Source organism: Coregonus clupeaformis, chromosome 8 (genome assembly GCF_020615455.1).
Source record: "Coregonus clupeaformis isolate EN_2021a chromosome 8, ASM2061545v1, whole genome shotgun sequence".
In the NCBI taxonomy this organism is placed as follows: Eukaryota; Metazoa; Chordata; class Actinopteri; order Salmoniformes; family Salmonidae; genus Coregonus; species Coregonus clupeaformis.
The window spans coordinates 53707526-53733826 of record NC_059199.1 but is presented as its reverse complement, the minus strand read 5'-3'; the positions used below and the strand labels follow the sequence as shown (position 1 = coordinate 53733826).

Here is a 26301-nt window from a genome sequence, read left to right as displayed (position 1 = left end):
CTCGATGCCAAACAGTACTAATCAGTGTCTGATCGTGAGACGTATGTACAGGTACTTGAGAAGTGTTCTCCCTGTTTCATTATTGTTTTCAGTCATAGTTAGTATTTCGTATGTTTGCTGTCAGCCTGTTTTTGGAGACCAATTTGCTCCTCCTTTATTTTTTTCGGGACAAGTCCGTTATTTTGTATCCTGGTTTTGGGACCACCAGTAAAGATCCTTGTTTCACCATCTCTGCCGACTGTCTATCCTGCACTGCACCTGGGTCACACCTCACACCAACCCTTACAGTAATGCACATGAACTCAAGATAGTACATTTCTATTGTTATAGAGCAGACATCATCATGTCCCGTGTACACAAACGTAAAACAAGCAAGGGTCTAGCCCCCATGAGGTTCTTGAGAGAGCAGCAAGGGAAGTGAGAGAAGGGAAGAAGTCCATTCGAGCATCAGCAAGGGATGAAAAAATTGATTGAATCACAAAAAATAAAACAAACATTTAGCTGTGCAAAAGAGAGGCTATGATAGAGTAGCAGAGGCACATACTGTATGGTCTTATCTGATGACATGGAGTCTGAGCTTGCTAAACATATCAATAATCTTTCGGACCAGTTTCATGGGCTTAGTAGCCTCAAATGCAGAGAACTAGCCTACGAAGTGGCACATCGAAACAACATCCCTTTCCCAGACAACTGGTCAAGAAATAGAAAGTTATGGGATATTGAACAGAGAGATCTGTATGTGAATGTAGACATATTTGAGATATACAATATACCCATTCCATGAATTAAACTTTGACCTAACAGCACCGTCAACCACTGTCACAGGACACCACTACCCACTTACCCCAAGGCGGCTCAACTTACCCTGTCCCTATGCTCAACTTACCCCATACCCGGTGTAAGTTGTGCCAAGAGACCACATTATTTTGGAAAGGCTATGTTTTCAAAACTGTTATGTTTACACGAATTCTGATTATTTTCAGGGAGACACCACATCCTGAAATATATGTGGATATCTTTGTTAGAAAGAAAACTATATTTCCCTTGACGTAGTGATGCTGAATGTAAAAAATTGTTAAACATACCCTACTCTCCCCTATTTTCTACACACAGAATTGTAGTCTTTCAGAGTTGTCGACAGAGTTGTAGTCTTTCTCAACAGGGTTTAACTGACCAGGGGCCTAGGGGCGCTGGACACCACTATAATAAATCAGCTTGTTATCACCATAACAAATATCAATATCAAGGCACTTTAAGCCACCGCTAAGAGTCAGTTTATGATTTTTACACGGTTTCCCTACCAAGATCATTTGTCAAGGTATTTTCTGCAGACAGAATTGTAGTCTTTCAGAGTTGTTGTCAGTGTGTTTCTCAGCATTGCTTGATCAAACTCTTTTCATTGATCGGACAGATCACAATGGCATCTGACTGTTTATCACAACAGTACAGATAAAAGAACGGAAACAACTTATCCTTAAAGTTGTCCTCCATGAACGTATAGATATGATTCCTCTCCTTCACGTCGTAAAACGAAACCTGGCCCTCTTCGCAATCCACATACACCCCAACCCTCTTTGGCTTGGGGTCAAGGGTCAGAGATAACGGCGGGGTCGTGGAGGCCCTATACCTCTGGCCTTTCTTCATGGCCAGCGCCCAGTAGCCCTGGGAAGAGCTGATGGCGATACGCCCCTTCCTGTTGACTGATGCCTTGGCCACGCCTAGGTACCAGTCATCCTTGTCCCCCACCTGGACCTAGATAGATAGATAGATAGATAGATAGATAGATAGATAGATAGATAGATAGATAGATAGATAGATAGATAGATAGATAGATAGATAGATAGATAGATAGATAGATAGATAGATAGATAGATAGATAGATAGATAGATAGATAGATGAATAGATAGATAGATAGATAGATAGAAGATAGATAGATAGATAGATAGATAGATGGATAGATGGATAGATAGATAGATAGATAGATAGATAGATAGATAGATAGATAGATAGATAGATAGATAGATAGATGGACAGACGAACAGTTTTGGATGTTGTTTTGTTTTTGAAAGCTAGGCTACGGTACATAATCGCAATCAACAAACCTCCCAGTAGTGGCGTCCCGTGGTGAAGCCCTCGCGACCCAGGACAATGACCACCGTGTCGAAACGCTCTGGGATGTCCGGGAGGTCCTGCCAAGCCCCCAGGTGCCTCACTTGACGGCGGTCCTCCGAGAGCTGGAGCCACGGGTTGGCTGTGTCTGGGTCAAGGGTCAGGTCCGCTGGAAACAGGGAGGGAGGAGAAATGTGTTAGAGATGTTTCAATTGTAAGAGTACTAACAGAGAAATTAATGAATAAACTTGTGGGCAATTTTACCAGCTATCGATAGTTCAAGTGTGAAATGGAGGATGTGAACATATTAATATATCTACTGCTGTACATATTGTTAGTTGTTAGTATATATTTTTGGTGTATATAAATATAGATTGCATTTGGATTACTGATACAGTATTATTTGGGTTGTTAACTGAATTCATCCTGACATTTGTGATTTCTTGTTTCTAGTTTTGATTATTATTTGTGTACTTGTTTGACATTTTTACTGCACTGTTAGGAGCTAGTAACACAAGCATTTCGCTGCACCTGCTAAAACATCTGCTAAACTGTGTACGGGACCTATAAACTTTGATTTGATTTGATTTTGATTTGAATGCCTACCTGTGTATTTAAGAATCTTCTTCAGCTCTGTGAAAATGGACACAAACCTCAATTCAATGATTTCGAAACAAAACACATCACTTCTTGTTCAACAATTTGCAGAGACCAAGAGGTTTGGAAATACGGTAATAGTAAGAGAAACCACACATTTCGGTCCTTTATTGAAAAACCTACCAGTGTCCACCAGTTTGTCAATTTCCTCACTCATCGTCTCTTCCAATTTGGACATGGCTCTCCTGATGATCCCAACACACACTTCAGTATGTACATGGGTCCCAGACCAGTCCTTAGTGGCTGGAGGGGTACACAGGGCTGGGAAACTCTACAGCGAGGATAGGAAAAACAATCAGTCAATTTAGTCAATCTATACGATATACATTAAGAACACATTTCTAATATTGAGTTGCACCCCCTTTTGCCCTCAGAATAGCCTCAATTCGTCGGGCATGGACGTTGAAAGCGTTCCATAGGGATGCTGGCCCATGTTGACTCCAATGCTTCCCACAGTTGTGTTAAGTTGGCTGGATGTCCTTTTGGTGGTGGACCATCCTTGATACACATGGAAAACTGTTGAGCATGAAAACCCCAGCAGCACTGCGGTTCTTGACACAAACCGTTTTACCTGGCACCTACTACCATACCCCGTTCAAAGGCACTTAAATATTTAGTCTTGCCTATTCACCCTCTGAATGGCACACATACACAATCCTTCTCTCAATTGTCTTAAGGATTAAAAATCCTTCATTACCCTGACTGAAGTGGATTTAACAAGTGACATCAATAAGGTATCATAGCTTTCACCTGGATTCACCTGGTCAGTCTGTCATTGAAAAAGCAGGTGTTCCTAATGTTTTGTACAATCAGCATATTTGTGTGCTATATTTCTTATTTTGTGATAAAAATGTGGGACAAAGAAAATAATGACAAGACTGAACCAAATCTGTGTGCGATATTTCTAGACTACAATGTGTACATATTCTGCTATGTATTATTAATGAAATCGGAAATCCCTCCCACCTGTAGGAAGTGGATGTGGTCCTCTGTGCGTGAGAGGTGCTCCAAGTCTGTATTCCTCCTCTGTAATTCAGTGATCTCCTGCTCCAGCTCCGCTATCAGGTCCTGGGACCACCTTGTATTAATAGGGAGACCAGACACCATAGTGTTAGCTCCAGGAACCTTTTTAGTAAGATAAAACCGGATACAAGGTACAGAGCATGATGGGTACTGTAGTACTTCCTCTACACACCTCTCTGTCTCTCTCTGCTTCTCCTCGATAGCCAGCACCAGCTCAGCCTGGGTCCTCTGGATGGACCGAATCAGCTCCTGGAACACCTGTATGCTGTCCTCGATCTCCCTCTGGGCACTGGACTAAAGGGGGAAAGAGATTGTCATTACTTAAAGCTGGTATCCTTAATAGTGAAACTGCCACGTCCGTTTGCGATATTACAACAACAAAGAAGTTACTGCAAACAACAAACACTGTTTTTTCTCTCGGACATCATTGCATGCACGATAGAAAAGCCGCATATGTAATGCTCCTCACCTGTGCTTGTCAACAAAACAAAAACAATAACAACGGCCTTGGGGCGGACAGTGGATCTGTTTCCCACTACTTTAAGGTAAAGAAGTATTACATTTTGGGGTATAATTTTGGGGTATACAGGAGATGGTCAACATTGAATAATATGGTAATAACAATAGTGGGCTCATAAGCCTATGCATATGCATAAACTCTAATATGCATATTAGTGTTTTGAATTAATCCCTGACAATTTCCACAACAACCATGTTTTACACTGTTTCAACCTGCTGTTGAACTTCTTTCTTCAAATTGATCATCACAGTAAAGTGAGTTTTAAAAGTATGATAGGCCTACTGTTTTGATGATAAGTGTTGGATGTGATTTTCAAAAGAATTTGCATTGATGTCAGAGTGGTTAGAGGGACAATAGAGCCCTGAGTACCAGGCCATTAGGATCTGATGGTTAGAGGGACAATAGGGCCCTGAGTCCCAGGCCATTAGGATCTGATGGTTAGAGGGACAATAGAGCCCTGAGTACCAGGCCATTAGGACCTGATGGTTAGAGGGACAATAGAGCCCTGAGTACCAGGCCATTAGGACCTGATGGTTAGAGGGACAATAGAGCCCTGAGTACCAGGCCATTAGGATCTGATGGTTAGAGGGACAATAGAGCCCTGAGTACCAGGCCATTAGGACCTGATGGTTAGAGGAACAATAGAGCCCTGTTGGGTACTATCAATGTCCAGAGTGCATAAGAGTAGATTACCTTGACAACGGACACATGGAAATTTACTGCGGTCAAGACTCATGACTGCCGGTGTGGTGGTAATATGGTCACCGCAACAGCCCTAATCAGAGCCCTATGCACCCTGGTCAAAACTAGTGCACTACATAGGGAATATGGTGCCATTTAGGACGCAAACTCTTTTGCCTTTATGGCTGATTAGTTCGCTTTGGATGTGCCAGGATGTTACGGGAGACCCATAACCCCTCCCACAAGGCAACCATTAGGTTGCCTAACTAGAATCAATTTAGATTTTATTTTTCTACATCTCAATAAGGTTTGCAAGTGCTTCAAAGCAAAGATCAAATATATCCAGCAAAGATCAAATATATCCAGAATCCAACAGAAGCCATGTATTCTGGTCCCCACATTGGGCTAATGTTCAAAGCAAAATTATATTCTAGAATCCAGCAGTTTATTTTGTCAATTACATCAGATGTTGACTATATGATAAAATATGTTGTGCAGTATAAATCCCAACTGTCAACATGACAAATTAGCATCTATTTTACCACTGGGTCAAATAAAGACTGTGTCCGAAATGGTACCCTATTCCCTATGTAGTGAACTATGTAGGGAATAGGGTACCATTTCGGACGCAGGCAAGAACTCACTTTATTCAGCTCCACTGAGTGCTTGATCTCCTCCCTCTTCTTCAGTCTTTCCTGGATCATCTGCTGTACATCTATCTCTGTCTTCTTCAGCTGAGCCTGTGGAGAACAGACACTTCCTTCAGAAAGTATTCACACCCCTTGACTTTTTCCACATTTTGTCGTGTTACAACCTGAATGAAAAATTGATTAAATTGAGATTTTGTGTCAATGGCTTATACACAATACCCCATAATGTCAAAGTGGAATTATGTTTTTAGATTTTTTAAAACTAATTAATACTTTTTCTAAAGCTGAAATGTTTTGAGTCAATAACTATTCAACCCCTTTGTTATGGCAAGCCTAAATAAGTTCAGGAGTAAAAAAAAAATGTGTTTACCAAGTCACAGAATAAGTTGCATGGACTCTGTGTACAATAATAGTGTTTAACATGATTTTTGAATGACTATCACATCTCTGCACCCCACAGATACAATTATCTGTAAGGTCCCTCTGTCGAGCAGTGAATTTCAAACAGAGATTCAACCAGAAAGACCAGGGAGGTTTTCCAATGCCTCGCAAAGAAGGGCATCTATTGGTAGATGGGTACAAATAAAAAAAAGCAGATATTGAATATCCCTTCGAGCATGGTGAAGTTATTAATTACACGTTGGATGGTGTATCAATACACCCAGTCACTACAAAGATACAGGCATCCTTCCTAACTCAGTTGCCGGAAAGGAAGGAAACTGCTCAGGGATTTCACCATGAGGCCAATGGTGACTTTAAAACAGTTACAGAGTTTAATGGCTGTGAAAAGAAAACTGAGGAAATTGCAAAGAATTTGGCAAAGAAATTAACTTTATGTCCTGACTACAAAGCGTTATGTTTGGGGAAAATCCAACACATCACATCATATTTTCAAGCATGGTGGTGGCTGCATCATGTTATGGGTATGCTTGTCATCGGCAAGGACTAGGTTTTTTGGGGGATAAAAACAAATTGAATATAGCTAAGTACAGGCAAAATCCTAGAGGTAAACCTATTTCAGTCTGCTTTCCAACAGACACTGAGAGACAAATTGACCTTTCAGCAGGACAATAACCTAAAACACAAGGCCAAATCTACACTTGAGTTGCTTACAAAGACGATATTGAATGTTCTTGAGTGGCATAGTTACAGTTTTGACTTAAATCGTCTTGAAAATCTATGGCAAGACTTGAAAATGGCTGTCTAGCAATGATCAACAACCAACTTGACAGAGCTTGAAGAATAATGGGCTAATGTTACACAATCCAGGTGTGGAAAGCTGTTAGAGACTTACCCAGAAATACCCACATTTTTGTCATTTAGCAGATGCTCTTATCCAGAGCGACTTACAGTTCTTTTTTTAATACCCCCGTGGGAATCGAACCCACAACCCTGGCGTTGCAAACGACATGCTCTACCAACTGAGCTACATCCCTGCCGGTCATCGCCTCCCCTACCCTGATTGTGCGCCGCCCCATGGGTCTCCCGGTCGCGGCCAGCTACAACAGAGCCTGGATTCAAATCAGGATCTCTAGTGGCACAGCTAGCACTGCGATGCAGTGCCTTAGACCACTGCGCCACTCAGGAGGCTAACAATCACTGCCAAAGGTGATTCTAACATTTATTGACTCAGTGGTGTGAATACTTATGTAAATGACATATTTCTGTATTTCTTTTTCAATACATTTGCAAAAATGTCTAAATACATGTTTTCACTTTGTCATTATGGGGTATTGTGTGTCGATGGGTGAGAAAAAACATCTATTGAATCCATTCTGAATTCAGGCTGTAACACAACAAAAAGTGGAATAAGTCAAGGGGTGTGAATACTATCTGAAGGCACTGTAGGTGCGAGATCATTTATCTTACAGTAGGCAGTCTATAGCCTGGTCCCAGATCTTTTTACACAACATGTTGACAATGACAATGATTGACAAGGAAACATACCGGAATTCAGGCTAGGCAGCCTACTCTCTTTCAAAAAAATCTAGGGCTAGGCCTCACAAACTGTAGCGTGTTATTGGTGGATTTATGTACCAAATACACTTGTCCTCTTCTAAAATGTACTTTTACAGCCTCAATGGCAATCATTGTGTCAGTTTTATTAGTAGCTGACCATAAATGTCTGCAATCATTTGGCCATAATGTGATAAAGTTCAAATGGACAATTTTTTTTTTTTGCTGTATTTAGCTTCTGATCGCTGCATCAGGCCTGAACGGCACAATAGTTACTGTATGTCTTTGAAAATGATAAACCAATTGACAACTCATTCTCGATATACAATTTACACTCATTTTATCGCAAACAAAACTAACCTGGATGAAAAAAGTTTCACCATATATAAAAAATGTCACATACACTGTAGCCTTTATACTGTAATAGCCTCTACAAATTCTTCTCACCTTCTTATCAGTCCACTCCCTCTCTACAGGCACAGTAAAGTGAGCTCTGTGGTCCGTCTCCGTACACAGCACACACACACAGATATGGTCTTTCTTACAGAACAGCTCCAGGAGCCTCTCGTGCTTGGGACACATCCTCTCTTCCAGGTTAGCCACGGGTTCGATCAGCTTGTGTTTAGTGAAGCGGGTGTTGTGGTTCTTGATGTGTTCCTCGCAGTATGAGGTCAGACACACCAGGCAGGACTTTACGGCCTTCATCCGGTCGCCCATGCAGACATCACAAGACACCTCGCCCCATGGGCTGTGGGGTGGAGATGGAGGAGCATCGGCTGGAGGTTCCTCTGGCTCTCGCTCGGGCTTCTCTTCTGGTTTTCCCTCCATCGGTTTCTCTGGTTCCAGGCTCGTTGTTCGTTGCAGCTGTGGCAGCTGTAGCTTCTGCATCTCCTGCTTCTGTCTCAGCTCCTGGAGAAGTTTCTGCTGCTTTTGAACCAGTTCCTGTTGCTCTTTCTTCTTCATTTCCTGCTCCATCTTTTTCTGCTCCTCCATCTTCTTTTTCTGCTCCTCCATCTTCTTCTGCAACTCTCGTTCCTCTTTCAGCTCCTGCTGTTGGAGACACTCGGCGTTGCTAACCCTGATGTCCTTAAATTGCTCAGCGATCTCCCTCAGGACGGTATTGATGCTAATGTCGGGCCGCTTGAAGAAGGTCTTCTTGCACATGGGGCATTGGAACAGGGCGGTGGTCTTCCAGTAGTCTAGGATGCAGCAGCGGCAGAAGTTGTGTCCACAGGGGATGGAGACAGGATTGGTGAACACGTCCAGACAGATGGAGCAGTGGACCTGCTCCTCCGTCAGATTTCCATGATTTCCTGCAAGGTAAGCCATTACTGGCAGAGAAGACCGTGCACGGTCATACTTTACATTACAGTGTTTGCTAACACTATACATTGCAGTGTTCTGTAACACTTTATATTGCTGTGTTCGGTAACACTTTACATTAGGATCGTTGTCTGACCTGTCATATCTGACCTGTGAGATCCAGGCCACAAAGCTGGCGTTATATCAGATCAGGTTTATTTTAGTGTGGATGTGTTGTAATGTGGATGTGGATGTGTGGATGTGTTATAGTGTGGATGCGTGGATGTGTAATAGTGTTCCTACTTCTCTTTGGATGTTAATTGGATGTTAACTTCTATTGCCGCCAAAATATATTTCTGGAACCCTAACAACATATTAAAACTTAGATATTAACTTCTATTGCTTCTAGAAGGTCATATTATAATCCTAACCACATCTAGTTGTAGTCCTGGCCACTTCTGATCACGAGCCAAGTGAGAGCTGTTGAAGAGCATGTGGGCATTCTTTACTTAAATTATCCCCCATGCTAAATATACTAAGCAAGAATTGTTTGGGTTGGAAAGCAGGCTGTCAGCAAGTTAAAGCTATGTACACCCGCGGCCCGCCTGTTTTTTAATTTGAGCAGTGAGCATTTATGAACACATGGGCTGCTTTCCAAATTGAACCCTATACCCTATGGAGTGCACTACTTTTGACCAGGTCCCCTAGGGCCCATAGGGCTCTTGTCAAAAGTAGTGCACTATATAGGGAATAGGCTACCATTTGGGACTCCCACCATGGCTAGAAGGTTGGCTATTCATAGATGTAAAAGATTAGCATCTTTCCAAAAATATCAGTCTAGTCACTCTCCAGCTCTGCTTTCTTTCTCATAAACAACAAGTGTGTCCCATTAATCTCTCCTTTCTCCTGAAGTGTGCGCTTGTTCACTTCCCTTCATGGATTTGAATGAAAAAGAATGGTATATCAATACAACGCTTTTACATTAGTGAACAAGTGCACACTTCAGGAGGAAGGAGAGATTATTGGGACATAACCAAGAACATACGTTCTGTATCTTCTCAATCCATTTAATCCTCACATAATTCCATTTCCAAATGATTTGTTTTTATATTCTTCCTCCATCCCGCCCGCAGTACGAAATCAAGGTATTTCAACAGCGTAGTACAAAAAATAGAAAGTTCAGATCAAGCTTTCGTTGAAGCCTCACTATATCAATGTTATTAATCTCTTTCCTATCTGTCCTGATCAAACTTAAACAGTAAAAAAACGATTATTGCATAAAGCAAACCTTGCGTGTATTTTTACTGACGCAGTTAAAAGGTAGAGAGAAAACATGCAAAGAGAGAGAGAGAAGACATGGGGACACTCACCAGAGAGAAGCAGCTGTTGCAGAAAGCCACTGTACAGAGTGACCGCTCTGGCCCAATACTGACACATGACACTGCTGCCACCAACACCCCCACTACCCCACAGCCACTAGGCCCTAAATTATGCCCCTCTCCCTTCCCCTCCTTACCCCAGTTACCAATTTACACTTTCACCGCTCTGCTCGAAGGAGAACAGCATTAGCTCTTTATCTGACACTGTGCTCGTTTTTCTGTCTTTGCTTAAAGTCCTAGATCTTATTAACATTTGTATACTATTTTTCACACACTCAACACAATAATGAACAATGAAACAGACACCACAAACACAGGCAATACCACACAATGTCCTATAACTAGGTATCTCACTTTAGGTGTAAGTTACATACCTCCAAGTCTACTCTGAATTCCTCAGAACTTTAGCTGTAGTTATTTCAGTTCCTAGAACTTTAGTTGGATATCATGTCAGAGGTCATTTAGTTATTGATAGAAAATCTTTATTTGAAAGTGCTGATTGAAGAACAGAAGTAAGCACAATTTAATATCTGTGAATTTATAGAAGTACTGTAGTTATGTTTACAGCTTTCAATTGACTTCTAGACTTATAAAATGTCTAAGGAAAGACTTATAAAAAGTAAACACAGTGTTTATTTTTATTCAAAGAACCATCCCTTTAACATATCTAGCAATACCCAACCTAAAGTATGACCAGGGAAAACTCTGGGCCGTAGTTATTCAGTATATAGGCCATCACTTGGGTCCCAGAGTTTTTCCTGTTACGATCACACAGTGAGGAACAACTCAGGCCCTATTCAAGTGACTAAACTGTGATTGGTCAACCTCTGAGCAGAAGGGGCGTGTCATGTCATGGTTGTGTCCTAAATGCCCCCGTACATAGTGCACTACTTTTGACCGGAGCTCTATGGGCCCTGATCAAAAGGTAGTGCATGGGCCTCTGGTCAAAAGTAGTGCACTCCCTACATAGTGTCAAAAGTAGTGCACTATACATAGTGTCAAGAGTAGTGCACTCTTGGAATTGGGTGGCATTTGGGACGTAGCCCATGTCATGTCTCATCTCAGCTATGCTTCACAGCACTGATGATGAGCGGGGCCGCATTCTTTCCCTCCTGATTGAGACAGGGGCTAAAGATGGGGTACAAACTCTCATTAAAGGTATCCTCAAATGTGAAGAGGTGCGTGCGAGCCTTGACGTCATAGAACGACACCTGGCCGCCTTCGTAATCGAGGAAGATCCCGATCTTCTGGGGGTGAGAGGTCAGCTGTAGGGGCAGTCGAGTGGAAGCCAGAGCCTTGACCTCCCCACTTTTCAGCCACAGGCACCAGTACCTATGTGATGAAATGCGATGATATTATTATTCTTGCTAAATATTACATCCATATAATTATTGGAGCTGATCACTATATATTTCAATATTTTTAGGTAGAATTAGATAATTACTTTTAAGAACAAAGTCATGAACTCTCCTAAACTTTTCAAATTCCTTTGAATGTGAAACCCTGTATGTGTTTTGTGTATACATTTGTTGAGGGACATGTAGATGTTGGTTTTACGTTTGACCTTGTATCCTTCTAAATTCATTTCATTTAATAAAAAAAATACATAATAAAAAGGCACCAGTACCCTCCATCGGGGCTCAGCTTGATCTCTCCCTTCCGGCGGGCCGATGCTCGCACCACGCCCACAGTCCAGGCGGTCTTGCGGCCCACCTCGACCTCCCAGTAATGGCGTCCCGAGGAGAGGCACTCGCAGGCGAGCACGAAGAGGGCGGGGTTGAAGCGGCGAGTGTCTTCTGACTGGTTGTGCTTTCGTTCCTCGTACATCACCTGGCGACCGTCCTCGGACAGGACCAGGTTCCTCTGGGCCGTTCCCGGATCCAGGAACACCTCACCTGGAGGGGAGGAGCAGAGAGAGAGAGAAGAGTGTTCAGAACAGTGCTGGTTCCATTGAGAACAGCATTGATTCTAATGAGAACAGGATACGTCTTATTTAGAAGAGTGTCGGTTCTATTGTAACCAGTCTGAGTTCATTTTAAAGCTTTGTAAATCACCCTAGAGTAAACAACATATCACTTTCTTTCAACTAATACTATATGGTTTTGTATCCTTCCTAACTGTGATGATGACCCAGTGCTGCCACCATGTGGTGCAGAGTAGACAGAGCAGAAAAACTGAGGATCAACAAAGCCTCTGCTTTGTTATTGTCCTCTAAGGTTGACTAAAACACAAAGTTGTTTCCAAGAGGAGTATTTATATCCCAATCATCAAACTTGCATGTCAAATTCCCACCACTCTTTAAAAAGAGAAAAAGGGAACTCTAACTGTACTCACTTGCATAGTTCTGCAGCTTCCTTAGCTCTGTAAAGGAGAGAGAGACACACAGTCAGAGACAGAGAGAGGGAGTCAAAGTCAGTCAAAGACAGAGAGAGAGAGAGAGAGAGAGAGACAGTTAGTCAGAGAGGGAGTCAGAGAGTCAAAGACAGCAGACACGTGTTGGGATTGGAGGCAAACAGACAGTGCTAATCCCACCGCCTCTGGGGGTATCAGTCTGACAGCCTGTTGTTGCCATCTCATTACTGACAGATGGCTGAACTTTGGCTTCTTCTGTACTTCACTATGTATCCCATCTGATGACTCACTCTCTATATAGAGGTGCCAGTCCAATGACCTAGATACCTCTGCTTGAGTCGCACCTAGACATTGATCTAAAGTCAGTTTTGTGTTTTTTTTGCTCTACAGTTGAGGTAAGGATTTGGAGAAAGGAAGCTGATCCTAGATCAGTGCTTATGGCTACGGGTAACTTGTACCTGGAGAGATGGGATTTGGACACAGGAAGTGAGGTCACACAACAGGAAGCAAGTGACTATGTTTGTCTTTGGAATTACACCTTTGTACTGCATATTGCTCCACTTTTTAATAGAGCCTTATGCTGTAGATAGTGCACTGCTGTACATGGCAAACAAGGTAAGATTTACTCTATGTAATAATGGCAGATTTTTCCCCAGATTTTGCCCACCTTTTCCATACAGCCTCTTGAGTTCTTCCTGGAACTTGTCGACGAGGGTGCTGACGGATGATTGGATGGTACCCAGGTACAGGTCAGTGTTCACACTCACTCCTGACCAATCAATGGGCTCCGGGAGGGGTGCCAGGGCGGGCAGGCTCTGCAGGGGAGGACGAGGAGGGGTTTAAGAGAGTGTGTGTCTCTCTCTCTCTCTGTGTGTTTATGTGTGTGTGTGTGTGTGTGTGTGTGTGTGTGTGTGTGTGTGTATCCCCTCGTTGTGTGGTAGCCTACCTGGAGGAAGCTGACTTTGTCCTGGTTCTGTGCCAGGGCTTCCAACTCTTCGCTCCTCTTCCTGAGATGGCTCAGGTCACTCTCCAGACCTCGGGCCAGCTCCTGGGCATGCCTCTCAGCCTCGCGCTGCCTCGTAGCGATCAGCTCCACCAGCTCAGCCTGGCTCTGCTCCACTAGACACTGAAGTTCCGCGTACACCTGCCAGCTCTCCTCCAACTCCTTCTGAGCACTGCTCTAAAGACGTGGACATAGTAGAGGTTATAGCTACACATACTGAGAGGTTATAGTGGCATATAATCTCTCGTAGACAGATCACGTCAACATAAATGGTACCATTGATTTGTCATGATACAACGGGATGCGTGAGATAATGAGCCGCATTAGTTCCGGTGCTTTGGACAAATCAAGATTCCGCAGATGTTAGCATCTTTCGAATTTCGGAAGGGGATGGGACATTCTTGCAAAGAGAGAGGGAAGAGCTCTTCATTCTGGTTCCGATCCTCGCTCTATGTCTTCTTAATCGAGCATCTGACCAATTACGCAAGACTTTAGTTCTGGGTTAACCGAGATGAAGTGGCGTACAGAGACACACAGCTACACCTGCCAGCGCTCCTCTAGCTCCTTCTGAGAACTGCTCTAAAGACACATAGAGATGGCAGAAGAGGTTATAGGGACACAGAGACATACTGCAGAGACACACAGCTACACCTGCCAGCTCTCCTCCAGTTCCTTCTGAGCACTGCTTAACAGTCAGAGATGGAATAGGTTATAGAGACATACTGCACATAAAGTAGCATACTGCAGCGTCAATATCTATGTACAGCTACAGCTGGCAGCTCTCCCCCAACTCCCTCTGGGCCCTGCTCTTAAAATGGGGAGATATGGGAGAGAGGTTGTGGAGTTAAAACACACACCAGCTTGAGGTATGTGTTTGAGTGATGTAAAGTGCATGCAGCACAACTGGCCTAACCGGTCCGACTGTCCAATCGTTCAGCCCACAGGCAAATATCTACCTGTTTGAGTTGAAGGAAACAGTACGTGTTTTGTTATGTTTCCTTTCCATCTCACACGTCACAAGTTCATGTGATAAAATATGAAAAGAGTATAATATTGCCTAGTTGTAGACATTTGAGGACATGAGGATATTGAAAGATTATGAGAGCATTGGAAATCAAAACCTATGAAAAAACTCTCTCCCTCTCTGTCTCCCTCTCTCTCTCTCCCTTTCTCTAAGTCAGAAAGTCACCCACCAAGATATCCACTCCCTCTGTAACCTCATCCTCATTGTATTTTTAAACACGGCTCAAGCGGACCACAGTCCCACAGGCAAATATCTACCTGCTTGATTTGAAGGAAACAGTACATGTTTTGTTATGTTTCCTTTCTATCTCACACGTCACATGTTCATGTGATAAAATATGAAAAGAGTATAATATTGCCTAGTTGTAGACATTTGAGGACATGAGGATATTGAAAGATTATGAGAGCATTGGAAATCAAAACCTATGAAAAAAACTCTCTCCCTTTCTGTCTCCCTCTCTCCCTCTCTCTCTCTCCCTTTCTCTAAGTCAGAAAGTCACCCACCAAGATATCCACTCCCTCTGTAACCTCATCCTCATTGTATTTTTAAACACGGCTCAAGCGGACCACAGTCGCACTGCGCTCTATTTACAGTCAATATCTGACCAGGGAACTTGTTGACCAGTGTAGCTGTGAACCTAGGCTGACTTGGTAAATAACCAGGACTGCTTATGAATTTCAAAGTGGTTACATTCCTACAGCCCTATCTCTCAGCTGTTTACCTAAACAAGTGGTGGGGTGGCCATTTTGTTTTGTTTATATCCCGGATTGTCTCACACAGTAATTCTATCATACTAACATCTTTAATCTGCAAAGGGAGTTTCCAGGAGGTTGTAGGTAAGGATAAAAGGGTAAAAACAGGGTGTGGGAACACAGGTAAATGTTTGCACTGGCCACACCGGTTAGTCTGCCTAGGCCTAGGGGGTGGACTAGAGCCATTACAAATATGGGAGAAAAACAACCAAAGAATGATTTCTATGGTAGCCTACTGTAGGGGACACTGTGTTATATGGGGACACTGTATTGTATGGGACACTATGGAGTGATGGGACTATGTAACTTATTCATCCATATGTTCGATCAACATCAATATTTATTTTACAGAAGTAAAAAACAAAAAGCCAGGGTCAAGAGGCAGTATGACAATCAACCATAGCCTACTGTAAAACAGAGGTCAGCAACAGTGTGATACATGTTTTATTTTAATGTTTTTAGTTTTAGGTGAAAAAACGACAAAAAATCTGCAGGAAATCCGCATTTTTCATTTATTTTTTTGGGAAATCTGTTCCCAAGTATTCCCACTGATAAAAAAAAGAAAGACGTGATAATATACAGTGGGGAGAACAAGTATTTGATACAGTGCCGATTTTGCAGGTTTTCCTACTTACAAAGCATGTAGAGGTCTGTAATTGTTATCATAGGTACACTTCAACTGTGAGAGACGGAATCTAAAACAAAAATCCAGAAAATCACATTGTATGATTTTTAAGTAATTAATTTGCATTTTATTGCATGACATAAGTATTTGATACATCAGAAAAGCAGAACTTAATATTTGGTACAGAAACCTTTGTTTGCAATTACAGAGATCATACGTTTCCTGTAAGTCTTGACCAGGTTTGCACACACTGCAGCAGGGATTTTGGCCCACTCCTCCATACAAACATTCTCCAGATCCTTCAGGTTTCAGGGCTGTCGCTGGGCAACACAGACTTTCAGCTCCCTCCAAAGATTTTCTATTGGGTTCAGGTCTGGAGACTGGCTAGGCCACTCCAGGACCTTGAGATGCTTCTTACGGAGCCACTCCTTAGTTGCCCTGGCTGTGTGTTTCGGGTTGTTGTCATGCTGGAAGACCCAGCCACGACCCATCTTCAATGCTCTTACTGAGGGAAGGAGGTTGTTGGCCAAGATCTCGCGATACATGGCCCCATCCATCCTCCCCTCAATACGGTGCAGTCGTCCTGTCCCCTTTGCAGAAATGCATCCCCAAAGAATGAATTTTCCACCTCCATGCTTCACGGTTGGGATGGTGTTCTTGGGGTTGTACTCATCCTTCTTCTTCCTCCAAACACGGCGAGTGGAGTTTAGACCAAAAAGCTCTATTTTTGTCTCATCAGACCACATGACCTTCTCCCATTCCTCCTCTGGATCATCCAGATGGTCATTGGCAAACTTCAGAGGGGCCTGGACATGCGCTGGCTTGAGCAGGGGGACCTTGCGTGCGCTGCAGGAGTTTAATCCATGACGGCATAGTGTGTTACTAATGGTTTTCATTGAGACTGTGGTCCCAGCTCTCTTCAGGTCATTGACCAGGTCCTGCCGTGTAGTTATGGGCCGATCCCTCACCTTCCTCATGATCATTGATGCCCCACGAGGTGAGATCTTGCATGGAGCCCCAGACCGAGGTTGATTGACCGTCATCTTGAACTTCTTCCATTTTCAAATAATTGCGCCAACAGTTGTTGCCTTCTCACCAAACTGCTTGCCTATTGTCCTGTAGCCCATCCCAGCCTTGTGCAGGTCTACAATTTTATTCCTGATGTCGTTACACAGCTCTCTGGTCTTGGCCATTGTGGAGAGGTTGGAGTCTGTTTGATTGAGTGTGTGGACAGGTGTCTTTTATACAGGTAACAAGTTCAAACAGGTGCAGTTAATACAGGTAATGAGTGGAGAACAGGAGGGCTTCTTAAAGAAAAACTAACAGGTCTGTGAGAGCCGGAATTCTTACTGGTTGGTAGGTGATCAAATACTTACAGTGGGGAAAAAAAGTATTTAGTCAGCCACCAATTGTGCAAGTTCTCCCACTTAAAAAGATGAGAGAGGCCTGTAATTTTCATCATAGGTACACGTCAACTATGACAGACAAAATGAGAAAAAAAAATCCAGAAAATCACATTGTAGGATTTTTAATGAATTTATTGGCATATGATGGTGGAAAATAAGTATTTGGTCAATAACAAAAGTTTCTCAATACTTTGTTATATACCCTTTGTTGGCAATGACACAGGTCAAACATTTTCTGTAAGTCTTCACAAGGTTTTCACACACTGTTGCTGGTATTTTGGCCCATTCCTCCATGCAGATCTCCTCTAGAGCAGTGATGTTTTGGGGCTGTCGCTGGGCAACACAGACTTTCAACTCCCTCCAAAGATTTTCTATGGGGTTGAGATCTGGAGACTGGCTAGGCCACTCCAGGACCGTGAAATGCTTCTTACGAAGCCACTCCTTCGTTGCCCGGGCGGTGTGTTTGGGATCATTGTCATGCTGAAAGACCCAGCCACGTTTCATCTTCAATGCCCTTGCTGATGGAAGGAGGGTTTCACTCAAAATCTCACGATACATGGCCCCATTCATTCTTTCCTTTACACGGATCAGTCGTCCTGGTCCCTTTGCAGAAAAACAGCCCCAAAGCATGATGTTTCCAACCCCATGCTTCACAGTAGGTATGGTGTTCTTTGGATGCAACTCAGCATTCTTTGTCCTCCAAACATGACGAGTTGAGTTTTTACCAAAAAGTTATATTTTGGTTTCATCTGACCATATGACATTCTCCCAATCCTCTTCTGGATCATCCAAATGCACTTCAGACGGGCCTGGACATGTACTGGCTTAAGCAGGGGGACACGTCTCTCACTGCAGGATTTGAGTCCCAGGCGGTGTAGTGTGTTACTGATGGTAGGCTTTGTTACTTTGGTCCCAGCTCTCTGCAGGTCATTCACTAGGTCCCCCCGTGTGGTTCTGGGATTTTTGCTCACCGTTCTTGTGATCATTTTGACCCCATGGGGTGAGATCTTGCGTGGAGCCCCAGATCGAGGGAGATTATCAGTGGTCTTGTATGTCTTCCATTTCCTAATAATTGCTCCCACAGTTGATTTCTTCAAACCAAGCTGCTTACCTATTGCAGATTCAGTCTTCCCAGCCTGGTGCAGGTCTACAATTTTGTTTTTGGTGTCCTTTGACAGCTCTTTGGTCTTGGCCATTGTGAAGTTTGGAGTGTGACTGTTTGAGGTTGTGGACAGGTGTATTTTATACTGATAACAAGTTCAAACAGGTCCCATTAATACAGGTAACGAGTGGAGGACAGAGGAGCCTCTTAAAGAAGAAGTTACAGGTCTGTGAGAGCCAGAAATCTTGCTTGTTTGTAGGTGACCAAATACTTATTTTCCACCATAATTTGCAAATAAATTCATTAAAAATCCTACAATGGGATTTTCTGGATTTCTTTTCCTCAATTTGTCTGTCAAAGTTGACGTGTACCTATGATGAAAATTACAGGCCTCTCTCATCTTTTTAAGTGGGAGAACATGCACAATTGGTGGCTGACTAAATACTTTTTTTCCCCACTGTATGTCATGCAATAAAATGCAAATTAATTACTTAAAAATCATACAATGTGATTTTCTGGATTTTTGTTTTAGATTCCGTCTCTCACAGTTGAAGTGTACCTATGATAAATTACAGACCTCTACATGCTTTGTAAGTAGGAAAACCTGCAAAATCGGCACTGTATCAAATAATTGTTCTCCCCACTGTAATCAAGGTATGCAATTATTGTTATTTTCAAATTCAATCTCTTTTTGGGCTTAGTTGTGGTAAATTTGCAGTGTACAAATTATTATAATTATGTTTTGGCCACCGACCATTCGCTCTGACAAAAATCGGCCTGCGGCTGAATCTAGAGGCCTGCCCCTGCTGTACAATGTACTATTGTTGTTTTGCTATGCTTTGCCCTAATGAACACAACCCAGCTCACACTCACTCAACCAAACAACACAAAATACAAAGTTGACGCATTTTGATGACAACACCATTTATACAAGGGACTCACTTTGATGACCCGTATGGACTGTTTGATCTCCTCCAGCTTCTTGGCCCGCTCCTTGATCAGGTGTTTCAGCTCCGACCTCCTCTTGCCCAAATAATTCTGTGTGAGGGCAGGGTTCATATTCATAAAGCATCTCATGGTAGCTAATCTGGGGTCAGTTTTGTCTAAGATTGCATCGACCCTAGATCAGCACCCAGATCCAAGAGATACTGTTTAATACTCTACATTATACACATAAGGCAGGTTTACTGGACTTAATTTCCCAATTTTTACCAAAAAAAGATTCACATGTAAAGATGTAAGCTGGTATGGAGTAGTCTATGGGCTATAAACAGTTGTATAATTAAGCAATAAGGCACGAGGGGGGTTGGTATATGGCCAATATACCATGGCTAAGGGCTGTTCTTAAGCACGACGCAACGCAGAGTGCCTGGATACAGCCCTTAGCAGTGGTATATTGGCCATATACCACAAATCCCGAGGTGCCTTATTGCTATTATAAACTGGTTACCAACGTAATTAGAGCAGTAAAAATAAATGTTTTGTCATACCCATGGTATACGGTCTGATATACCACGGCTGTCAGCCAATCAGCATTCAGGGCTTGAACGTCCCAGTTTATAATATAACTTTTACTTTGGGCATTACTCTATCAATGCAATTTTGACCCACGATGGTCTCCAGAGCACCATAAGACTGCGAGAGAAACAATCTCATCAGCTAAAATGTAAGCCCGCTGAGCTAAAGCCTGCCTTTCTATCTGCCTACTGTCCCCATCCGCCCTACCACCCTGTTCTCCCCTGGACTCACCATCTTTTTCTTCCACTCGCGGTCGACAGAGACGATCTCGTGAGTCTTGTGGGTGGCCTCGGCACAGGTGATACAGACACAGCCGTGGTCGTTGCGGCAGTAGACCTCCAGCAGGCGCTCATGCTTCTTACAGATCTTCTCCTCCAGGTGATGCACAGGCTCCACGAGGCGGTGAGACATCAGAGACTTCACCTTCCTGTGTTTAGGTTAAGTTTAGGTTAGGTGTGCTGGCGGTACCAAAGGAATCATGTGCTTTTCTGGGCATAGTCATGTAGTCCTTGGTATTCCAAACAAAGAAAGGTGACTCCCATAAATTACTGCTGCAAGGTTTTTTATCACCTTTCCTTTTTTGGAATTCCAAGGACTCCAGATGTAAGAAACACAACACGGGATGTTTATCTAAACCTCACAGTTAGATTTACATAAAACGTGAAAGGAAAGAGAAGAAGTAAAAGATTTGTGTAATTTCTCACTTATGATGTCGGAGATGCGCCTCACAGAATGACCCAGGACAGTTGAGACACGACTTCAGGGCCCTCATCTTCCTCCCGATGCACGCATCGCACGGCACCTCGCCTGCCCGGGCAAACTCTCCACCCTCCGCCGCAGCTGCTGGTGACTCTCCGTGAACCCTGTGACCCGCCACCGGACTCCCAGCCACCGCACCCCCCTTTGTGTTCGGTGAAACCACACCTATTTCGAGGCCCTGGAAGTGGGCAGCGATTTCGGCTAGTACCCGGTTGATGCTAAGTTCCGGCCTCCGGCTATAGCTCTTCTTACACATGGGGCACAGGAACTTCTTGCTGTGGTCCCAGTAGCCCTGAGGAGAAAGAGCAGCAGAAGAAGAAGGTTATTGATCTATTTTCCTTACAGTCCATGAAACAAACACATCCACCCACGAGGGGTTGGAATCACAGCATCAGTTTTAGCCATCCCTCAGAGCCGGGTTCCTCTCTAGAGCTCTAGTTTTTCCTAGCCACTCAACTTTTGCTTCTGCTTTTCCTGCTCTTTGGGGTCTAGACCAGGTAACTGCAAAGTATTTTGTGACAATTGCTGATGTAAAATAGGCTTTATAAAGTAAATGTGATACCTGCAGACAGGCCTTGCAGAAGCTGTGTCCGCAGGGGGTAGAGACGGGCTCCACGAATACCTCCAGGCAGATAGAACACTGGAACGACTCCTCCGACAGGGTGCCCCCCCTCCCTGGGGAACTCACACCTGACGGGGGGAGAGGGAGAGATAGAGCGAGAGAGAGAGAGAGAGAGAGAGCGAGAGTGTGGGTGAGACAGAGACGGCGTGTGTGGGTGAGTGAGTGAGTGTGTAAGAGAGACAGAGAGAGAGAAAGAGAGAAAGAGAGAGAGAGGCGAGAGAGAGAGAGAGAGAGAGAGAGTGATAATGGCTGGTTAACAAAAAAGCCAGGAAATTCAAAAGAGCTCTACAGCTGTAACTTCATCCATGCACCACCTCTGATTTTAAACACAAATACAAACACCAAGACAAGGCTCGCTCACTCCCATCAGGAAACGGGTTGTGAAAGAGATTGATCCATACGCTTCAGCTGTAAACCATCCCTGGAATGTAGAAATGCAGGCTGTACCTCTACCATGCACCAGCTCGAGGTTTAAAGAACAACAAATCATCCTGGATGGTACCACACATTTTGGCTGTGTCTCAAATGGCACCGTATTGCCTATTTAGCGCACTCTGGTCAAAGGTAGTCAGTGCAATGTGCCTACATAAACTGAAATGACACCAGCCATGTTTCGATAAATGCCTTTTCAGCTTCAAATAACGATACTCTTTTAGCAAAACTTCAGCTCTTCAAATACAGTAAGTTTGAAGTTGGCAGAATCACCCATGTCAATTTCCACACAATTATCATCAAATAACCACAAAAAATACATTAATAATTCACATTGACTTTCAAACACAATGTGGGACCTTGATCATTTCTTTTGTACGTTATGTTCCATACTACATCAATATTTATTTAAACAGACTGATGAAAACAATTCAACCATATGCTGTGAAAAAACTCCCATGTCCCAAAAAGTTTACAATCATTATTGGTAACCAATTCGAGGATAACCTATGAGATTGCGATTATATAACAGGTCTATGAAAGGGATCAAAGGTCATTACAAATAAAGGTATATAACTTACTCTGCATGCTGATTAAGTTCTCCTGATTCTCTTGTATGAGTCCACACAGTGCCGTGTATCTGTACAGTCCTCTGGGTTCTGGAGCCCCACACCACTGTATTGTATTATACAGGCCGTCTGTCTATGCAAATCCACAACAGGTTTTGGCCCTGTGAAAACTAACTCACTACAGTGCCCCACCCGCTCTCTCTCAACATCACATGCCCTGCAGTATCTCTCTATCCTCCTCTTCCTTTGTTCTGAGTAGTACGCACTCTGTGGGTGTGTCCAAACTTCACCTGGGCCTGTATTTACAAAGCAGGAGTGCTGATCTAGGATCAGGCCCCTTTGTCCACATAATCAGATTCATTATGGTTCAAATGCAAAGCTGATGCTAGATCAGCAATCCTACTCAGATGCTTTATGACTACAGTACGTTGTAGAAAATGAGTGCCTCCCTCGTCTCCACCCTTTCTCACACCCTCCTCTCCCCAATAGCCAGACATCACAATGGGCATGTTTGACATAGCAACCAACTTTAAAGGCGAGTCGAGACTGACTGATCTATAAATCACCTTCCATCATAAATAACTACTCAATATTATTTGTAGATCAGTCTGTCACAATTTACCCAAGATACATCACGGTTTTGATGCTTTCGAACATGGCCAAGCACTTCAGAATTAATTGGTATATACAGCCTGAAACTAATGGCTGCAAAATCGTGTAAATGTTCATTGCAAGCCAGAATGTTGAATAAAATTAAATTTAAACTTACTCTACTGGTTGTCTGTGCAGGTAGGTTTTTCCTTCAGCTGCTTGAAATTTGATACAAAATATCCACAGGAAAGTATTGTTTACCCGACTTTTTAGAGCCTGTAGATATATGGTTCAATAGGTATATGGTTCAATTCAGCACTGAGGTAAAGTTAGTTTTATATTGGATACTTGGTTTTCTCTCGTCAATAGCTATTGAACCAAGCATGCCATGGCAATGAAAATGATGTATTCTGAATCAGGGAAGAATGGAGAACAATCCACCCTTTTTTAAAACAAGGGACCTCTGGCTTTCTCATACAATGGTTTTTTAGACGGAGACGAGGAGAGAGGATAGAGGACGCAATGAGTATGCAAATAAGACTCTCCCTTTTAATCTGTTCAGGTTGCTCATTTAGAGAGAGGCGGGTGTGACATGTTGACCCAGGGTTCTTAACTCAGCTGTGAGGAAATATTGACAATTTGTCTTGAAAAGTAGGCAAGGAGAGCGGACACAATTTAATCAAGTAAATACAATTGAAAATCACCCTAAAAACTCTTGGAGGTTGTGCCCAAACTTCATCTGGTAGGGTACACGCCTTCCTCACAAATACCATGACATTACAAGTACACTAGATGGAGCTATACACAGACACATCCATGCTCCTAATTCCTTTCAATGGAGTGCATTGTTGTTTTGTATTAAGTACTATGAGAAATAAAGAAAAGAGGACAGTTTTAGATATAGTCAATTTTTATCAAATAACATGTGAGTAAAGATATACATTTCATTATATGAAGTCATAGAAACTAGAAAATGCTCTAGCAAAGATATAAATCCTCTGAATTAACCTTGGAGTTCTTACACACACACACAAACACACAAACACACAAACACATATATATATATATATATATATATATATATATATATATATATATATATATATATACATTACATGACAAAAGTATGTGGACACCAGCTCGTCGAACATCTCATTCCAAAATCATGAACATTAATATGGAGTTGGTCCCCTCTTTGCTGCTATAACAGCCTCCACTCTTCTGGGAATGCTTTCCACTAGTTGTTGGAACATTGCTGCAGGGACTTGCTTCCATTCAGACACAAGAGCATTGGTGAGGTCGGGCACTGATGTTGGGAGATTAGGCCTGGCTCGCAGTCGGCGTTCCAATTCATCCCAAATGTGTTCGATAGGGTTGAGGTCAGGGCTCTGTGCAGGCCAATCAAGTTCTTCCACACCGATCTCGGCAAACCATTTCTGTATGGACCTCGCTTTGTGCACAGGGGCATTTGTCATGTTGAAACAAGGAAAGGGCCTTCCCCAAACTGTTGGCACAAAGTTGGAAGCACATAATCGTCTAGAATGTAATTGTATGCTGTAGCGTTAAGATTTCCCTTCCCTGGAACTAAGGGGCCTAGCCCGAACCATAAAAAACAGCACCAGACCATTATTCCTCCTCCACCAAAAAATTGGCACTATGCATTGGAGTAGGTAATGTTCTCCTGCCATCAGACAAACCCAGATCCGTCCGTCAGACTGCCAGAGAACGCGATTCCACTGCTCCAGAGTCCAATGGCGGCAAGCTTTACACCACTCCAGCTGACGCTTGGCATTGCACATGGTGATCTTTTGTGCAGCTGCTAGGCCATTTCATGAAGCTCCCGACTAACAATCCTTGTGCTGACGTTGCTTCCAGAGGCAGTTTGGAACTCGGTAGTGTGTGTTGCAACCAAGGACAGACGATTTTTAAGCGCTACCCGCTTCAGCACTCGGCGGTCCCGATACATGAGCTTGTGTGGCCTACCACTTTGCGGCTGAGCCGATGTTGCTCCTAGAGTTTCCACTTCACAATAACAGCACTTACAGTTAACCGGGGCAGCTCTATAATTTTTTTTATTTTTTATTTATTTTTATTTTTTTCACCTTTATTTAACCAGGTAAGCCAGTTGAGAACAGGTTCTCATTTACAACTGCGACCTGGCCAAGATAAAGCAAAGTAGTGCAATAAAAACAACACAGAGTTACATATGGGGTAAAAAACATAAAGTCAGAAATACAACAGAAAATATATATACAGTGTGTGCAAATGTAGCAAGTTATGGAGGTAAGGCAATAAATAGGCTATAGTGCAGAATAATTACAATAGTATTAACACTGGAATGCTAGATGTGCAAGAGATTATGTGCAAATAGAGATACTGGGGTGCAAAAGAGCAAAATAAATAACAATATAGGGATGAGGTAGTTGGGTGGGCTAATTTCAGATGGGCTGTGTACAGGTGCAGTGATCGGTAAGGTGCTCTGACAACTGATGCTTAAAGTTATTGAGGGAGATAAGAGTCTCCAGCTTCAGAGATTTTTGCAATTCGTTCCAGTCATTGGCAGCAGAGAACTGGAAGGAATGGCGGCCAAAGGAGGTGTTGGCTTTGGGAATGACCAGTGAGATATACCTGCTGGAGCGCAGACTACGGGTGGGTGCTGCTATGGTGACCAATGAGCTAAGATAAGGCGGGGATTTGCCTAGCAGTGATTTATAGATGGCCTGGAGCCAGTGGGTTTGACGACGAACATGTAGTGAGGACCAGCCAACAAGAGCGTACAGGTCACAGTGGTGGGTAGTGTATGGGGCTTTGGAGACAAAACGGATGGCACTGTGATAGACTACATCCAATTTGCTGAGTAGAGTGTTGGAGGCTATTTTGTAAATGACATCGCCGAAGTCAAGGATCGGTAGGATAGTCAGTTTTACGAGGGCATGTTTGGCAGCATGAGTGAAGGAGGCTTTGTTGCGAAATAGGAAGCCGATTCTAGATTTAACTTTGGATTGGAGATTCTTTATGTGAGTCTGGAAGTTGAGTTTACAGTCTAACCAGACACCTAGGTATTTGTAGTTGTCCACATACTCTAGGTCAGACCCGTCGAGAGTGGTGATTCTAGTCGGGTGGGCGGGTGCCAGCAGCGTTCGATTGAAAAGCATGCATTTAGTTTTACTAGTGTTTAAGAGCAGTTGGAGGCTACTGAAGGATTGTTGTATGGCATTGAAGCTCGTTTGGAGGTTTGTTAACACAGTGTCCAATGAAGGGCCAGATG

At 43.2% G+C, this 26301-nt stretch overlaps 1 protein-coding gene across 1 annotated transcript; it reads right to left on the bottom strand.

Annotated features, from left to right (window-relative positions):
- Positions 1 to 213: 213 nt before the first annotated feature.
- LOC121572746 lies at positions 214 to 22625 on the bottom strand. The gene is made up of 18 exons (XM_041884770.2): positions 22455 to 22625; positions 21382 to 21509; positions 20765 to 21111; positions 20292 to 20487; positions 19485 to 19580; positions 13577 to 13810; positions 13298 to 13445; positions 12613 to 12639; positions 11906 to 12173; positions 11350 to 11610; positions 8045 to 9092; positions 5636 to 5731; positions 3963 to 4084; positions 3734 to 3845; positions 2891 to 3038; positions 2717 to 2743; positions 2104 to 2279; positions 214 to 1752 (listed from the first exon to the last, which is right to left on the bottom strand). The coding sequence occupies exons 1-18, from the start codon at positions 22459 to 22461 to the stop codon at positions 1372 to 1374; spliced, it is 3822 nt and encodes a 1273-aa protein (XP_041740704.2). The 5' UTR covers positions 22462 to 22625; the 3' UTR covers positions 214 to 1371.
- Positions 22626 to 26301: the final 3676 nt, after the last annotated feature.